The 5,704-nt window shown below is 36.3% G+C and overlaps 1 protein-coding gene across 2 annotated transcripts in view; it reads right to left on the reverse strand.

Moving 5' to 3' along the window:
- Positions 1–684: 684 nt before the first annotated feature.
- SSBP2 (single stranded DNA binding protein 2) overlaps positions 685–5,704 on the reverse strand; it is a 288,641-nt gene continuing 283,621 nt past the window's right edge. Inside the window, exon 17 of one of the 2 annotated variants that reach the window (XM_035014767.1) lies at positions 685–2,615. In XM_035014767.1, coding sequence (XP_034870658.1) covers positions 2,586–2,615 — 30 coding nt within the window. In that variant the 3' untranslated portion in view covers positions 685–2,585. The remainder of the gene's footprint in view (positions 2,616–5,704) is intronic. The other variant, XM_035014768.1, reaches the window with a different exon arrangement.

Here is a 5,704-nt window from a genome sequence, read left to right on the forward strand (position 1 = left end):
TAAATGCATAGATGGAGATGGAAAACGCAAGAGAAAAGTATATAGTTTGAATGATTCAAAACCTATACAAAAATTACTATGCAGATATACTATCCTCCATGTGGTGCACGAGAAATTATTTGATATTAAAATTCAGTATTCTTATTTTATGGTTTTCTTAAATAGAACTTTCTCTTCAAAATAAATTTTCAACTATTTCGGGAATTAAAAAAAATTTGAAATAGCCATTTATAATCTGGATTGCAAGAGAGAAGAAATAAATACTTATGATGAGTTGATTGCTATACATTGAAAAAAATCGAATTTTACTGTTTTTTTTGACCAAGTAGACTAGAAATAATGGGACCCATATTGCCATTTATACTCTAATATTACCCCTAAAATAATGGCAAGTAAAAGTGGGGTCATGATTGTTCGTGATAATAAGAAACAATACCTTCTTAGAAAGCAAATAAAAGAAATTTAAGATCAGTAGGAATAGAGTGAATAGACAAAAAACATTTGAAATTTCTAGCATCATAAGATTAAGCTTAATAATCACAGGGTTGAAAGTGTTCACACAATTATCAGAAAAAAGTGAAAATTAAAATTATTTTTGGTAAATTCATATGTCTATCCAAAGTGTCATCTTTAGATTACCTTGGCTTGAGTTAAAGACCTTTTAATTTGACTTTTTCATGAAAGTTCTCTGCAGCTTGAAAGCTTGAATCTGTTCTCCAGTGTGCAGTCCTAGGTCCACGCACACTGTAGGATGAATGGTGACTCATTTGGTTAGAGTTTAAATCTGGAGCATACATTTAATTCAGCTTCTTTTTCCCCCTTCAACAGTTCTGCCCAGCATCCCTGTCATGCACAGGCCAAATCTTTACTTTCAGAAGGGGTAGATCATTACAAATTTGAGAGAAATAAGTCATCTGGGACCAGGAACTAGCAAATATCTGGCTAAATTTTCACTTTAGAGGCCATCAGCCTAAAGCAAGAAGGATTCCTCTTACCTGAGATTAAACAATGCTTTTTCAGATTCTATAGAGTTTGAGATATAGTTGATGTTTACTAGTGGCTATTTGTATCACAGTTTTAACAAAGGATCACCAACTTATCTTTTGGAGTGCAAAATTAAAGTCTTCACGCTTTTCTATGATGATTTCGGTGTTTGTACGTAAGATTAAACATAAAACCCTCAAAAGATCTGGAAAGTGCCATCGAACAACTTGCTTTAGTAAGGGAAGTGTTGTTTTTTTTTTCTTTAATTTTTAACATTGACACATTCTTTTCTGAACAATTACACAACGTAGATTTAGCCTGCTGAAGTCAATGGCCAGATGAATATAGTTACTATAAATGGTTTCCCTCTAAATAAAAGTCCTAGATCCTGGGAACAGAGCAGGTGCTGTGCTGCCAATGAGAGGTATGCACAGATGGGGCTGTTACCAGTCAGTTCTGCGGCTAGTAAGCAAGCTACGCGGACAGAAAAGCAGCCCTTCAAAACCCCTCCAGTCCAGGAAAAACTTCTTTTCCCCTTCTGCTCAAAGTGTCAGTCATTGGAATGTATCTTCTTTGCAATGTCTATGTGGAAACGTTCACAAGAAGTCTGAGTAAAAATCAGATACCATTTTCCATTAGCATGTTATTAAAAATTTAGCTCTACTATTCCTGGTGAGAAGTGACAAATTCAAGCACTTCTGGGCTTTATCATGTTAAAGAGAAAATATGTTTCTAAAAATATGACGACCCCTGTCATTTTATTGCTATGGTCTAAGCAATTGGGGCTAATTAATGATTTTCTGTATCATCAAAGACAAGTCAAGAATTCCATCTAAAGCAGTTATTGCAGAAATATACTGTGTTAGGCCCTCGTTGAAGTATTTTTCCTAAATAAAAAGTACAAAAATACTTCTCACTAAAGGTAACTGAGTTGTTTGATTTGACATAGGATGAGGACACACCTTTTTTTTTTTTTTTTTTTTGAGACAGTACACTTTGTGATTCACAGGAGAACTTGCATCGGACGCAATTTAATGAAAGCTCTCAAATAAGCAATTTTATTCCTATCCATGATTGCAGACATTTACAAAACCATAACATCTGAGTTCACCTTAAAAAATAACTTATATAAAGCAGTGATATACACAGCACAAAATAGTTCAGGGAGGGGCAGGAGCAACTTTTAATAATTAAAATGTAAACGTGAAAAAAAGGATGGAATAAAAGTCCCTACTTATTTCTACTTAAGATGTCATGTAATAATATTTTACAGTGTCCTGTGGGTCAATGTATGTATGTGCATATGTCCATATAACATACACATATACAATACATTCTCTTTCCCACACATATACATACACAGATAATTATTTGCAGTTCAGTTTAGGGCAATTCTAATATGCCGCTCTGTACAGTTGTTTGAATCACGTTTGGACCCGCTTTCTTCAAAAAATAAGGGAGAGAGCAGGAAATAAAAAGGTTGGTTTGGTGTGACTGAGATTCCTTTGTTTAACTGTACACTGTGATGAATAATTTTCTTCCGTAGTAGTTCTGTGAAGGGCTGACTCACTGTGGTTTTCATGAGGAGACTTGGTAATGGATCACACACTCATTGTCATGCTAGGGGAGTACTAGAAAGAAAAAAGAATACATATTTTAACAACAATTCTTTTACAGGCCACTAATGGTCTTCTCGGTAAACAGTAGTAACTATGAATTTTAATGTCTTAAAATCTTTTATGTTCAAGCTTTTACCCTCATATAACATAAAAATAAGAAGCTATAAAAAGAGTAAATTTATACAGAATTGACTAAGTCCTGAAATTTTTAATATTTCTTCTGGAAAGCGACCAGTCTCCTTCTTTCCCTGCACTTAGGTGGTTGATAATTACCCAGTCCCTCAGTCTTTTCCCTCTAGCCAGATTCATGTTTTATACGCATTTGTAACATTTTGGGTAAATCCAATCTATAGTGAAACAAGCATGAGGGACAGTCTCATTACCTACTGGCTATGTAAACTTGGAAGGTTACCTAACCTCTCTGTGCTTCAGTTTCCTCACCTGTAAAATGGGTTTAATAATAGCCTTTATCTTAAAGGGACTTGGGGAAGATTAAATATAAAATCCTTAAAACCATGTATTTCTTGAATATACAGAAAGTGTTCAGCAAGTGTTTAATTAATAGTGTGAGGGAAATAAAATAAAAAACATAAAGCATTTAGAACGCTTAAGACTCTGATTATAGTTCAGGATATACTTGTCTTCTGGCTCCAATTTCAATCCACAATATTTTTAGGGTGGGAGCAGGGGGCGCTGTTGTTACACATTACTTGTCAGTCTGATGAGGCTAACAACTGGTAAAAGGTGAGGCTTTCAGAAATTTGGAAAAGGGGTCTCAAAAATTATTAAGAGAAACAAAGAGCAATTATTGTGATAATTATGCCAATCTATGCATATTCCCAAAGAATAGATTGTGACAGAAAAGTTCTAGAGCAACACTGTCTGAACAAACTTTCTTCAATCATGGACAGGTTCTATAATCTGTGCTGTTCAACAAGGAAGCCACTAGCCACATGTGGCCACTGAACACATGAAATGGGCTAGTGTAATTTTAATGTTACTTATTTAAATTTAAATATCCCCATATAGCTGGTGGGCACCATTTTGGACAGCACAGTTGTAGACTGAGATGTGGGGAGGGTTATCCACTCCCAAATGGTAAAGGTCTCCAGATGAAGAGGGTTTCTAGATGAAAATGTAAATGTAAACCTTTAAATATTTTAAATATTTTGTTAAAAATATTTGGTGAGGACCTGGTGAGGACCAGGGCAAAAGGGGATTCCTTTAAACATGTTAATAATAGGGGCGCCTGGGTGGCTCAGTTCGTTGACCACTGGACTAGTGATTTCGGCTCAAGTTGTGATCTCTTGGGTCGTGGGGTCCAGCCCTAGTCGCTGGGCTCCTCACTCAGTGGGCAGTCTGCTTGTCTCTCTCCCTCTGCCCCTCCCCCCAACTCTTTCTCTAAAATAAATAAATCTTAAAAAAAAAATGTTAATAACTATCATGCCTCATGGAAAGAGGCAGGTGAAGTCAAGAGGAGGACTGGTCTCAGATAGCAGGGCCTTCAACAGGAAAAGTGATGATCCTGGGAAGTGGAGTGTGAACTTTAAAAAGAGCAGGCAGAACACAATGAAGTGAGTTTTAGATGAGCTGAGTTACTACAGGAACCAGAAAGGAGGTATAAGGTGTATACTGAGGACTTTACAGGGATAGCAAGATGCCCTGAGGAAGAGCATAGGGTGACAACTGCTCAGCTGACAGAAGTCTGGACAGAAAGTTGCTAGGGGTAAATCTAGGGCTCAAACCCAAACCCCACATTGATCCTGAGTAAAAGTGGACGGGGAGGCCTGAAAAATGGGTCAGTGGACCCTTGGGGGATGATTATTAATCCTTTAAATGCAGGTCAAATCACAGAAAATCTACTTGTTAATCACTTAATAGCTTCAAATTTCCTTTCAGTATAGGAAAGCTACATTATATATGTTACTGACTCTAACGTTGGATTACAGTGAGTAGGGTGATAAAAAGGGGAGACTTCCAGAGGAGAGAAGGAGATTCGGTTTGATGGAAAAACCTTTTCGCCTTTACCCTTGAGAGTGGCAGCAAGAAAGCAGAGCAGAGCGAAGCAAAACCTAAAACCCAAAGCAATCAGACAAAAACTGATGAAATGAGCCCCCACCCCACCCCCTGTGCCAGGAGGATATCCCCTCATTTCATCAGATGATACCATGCAAATCTCCCATTATAGATAGTAACAGCAAGCTACAGCCTTTGACAAAACAGAATTATATTTTGATATTTGACCTTTAGGGGTAAGAATAAACAACAAGAAAATACATGGATACAAAGGTTTTATTAAAAGTAGAAAAAAATTAAAGAATATGGCAAAGTGGGCACAGAAAAGTTTAATCTAGGCTTTCTATAGCTACTGTTACTTAAATAAGAATGGTGATCCAATCAGTGCTGTTCAATAGAACTTTGTGTGATGATGGATATGTTCTATTCTGTGCTGTCCAATATGAACAGTCATTAGCCACACATGGCTACTGGACTCTTAAAATGTAGCTAGTGTAAGTTAGGAACTGAAAATTTAGCTGTATTTAATTTTAATTAGTTTAAATTTAAATAGCACAGCTAGATCATCAATCATTGTTTTAAGAAAAAGATTTTATGGGTATATGGTGCCAATTATCTAAAAAGAGTAAAAGATACTGATGCATTTCAGAAAGGACTTCAAAGGAAGTTTCTGAAAAAAATTTCAGGATAAGTCAGAATTAACTCTAGTGACCATCTCATTTAATACACATCCTGAACAATTGAGATTTAAAAAAGTAAGGGCCAAATTCAGTCAGAAAGGATAGAAGCATCTGCTCCAAGCAATACAGCTCAGAAAAATTAGCAAGCATCTAATATGATTGAATTTTTGAATAGTACAAGTAACTGTAAGGCAATTCTCTGAGTGTATCAGGTACAGTATATGTGTAATGTGTGAACATCTATATGTGTGCAATGTGTGTGTGATGTGTGAGCATCTATGTGTGTGTAATGTGTGTGATGTGTGAGCATGTGTGTGCAATGTGTGTGTGTGATGTGTGAGCATCTGTGTGTGCAATGTGTGTGTGTGATGTGTGAGCATCTATATGGGCAATGTGTGTGTGTGA

Source organism: Mirounga leonina, unplaced genomic scaffold, assembly GCF_011800145.1.
Source record: "Mirounga leonina isolate KUSES-001 unplaced genomic scaffold, KU_Mleo_1.0 Mir_168, whole genome shotgun sequence".
Lineage (NCBI taxonomy): Eukaryota > Metazoa > Chordata > Mammalia > Carnivora > Phocidae > Mirounga > Mirounga leonina.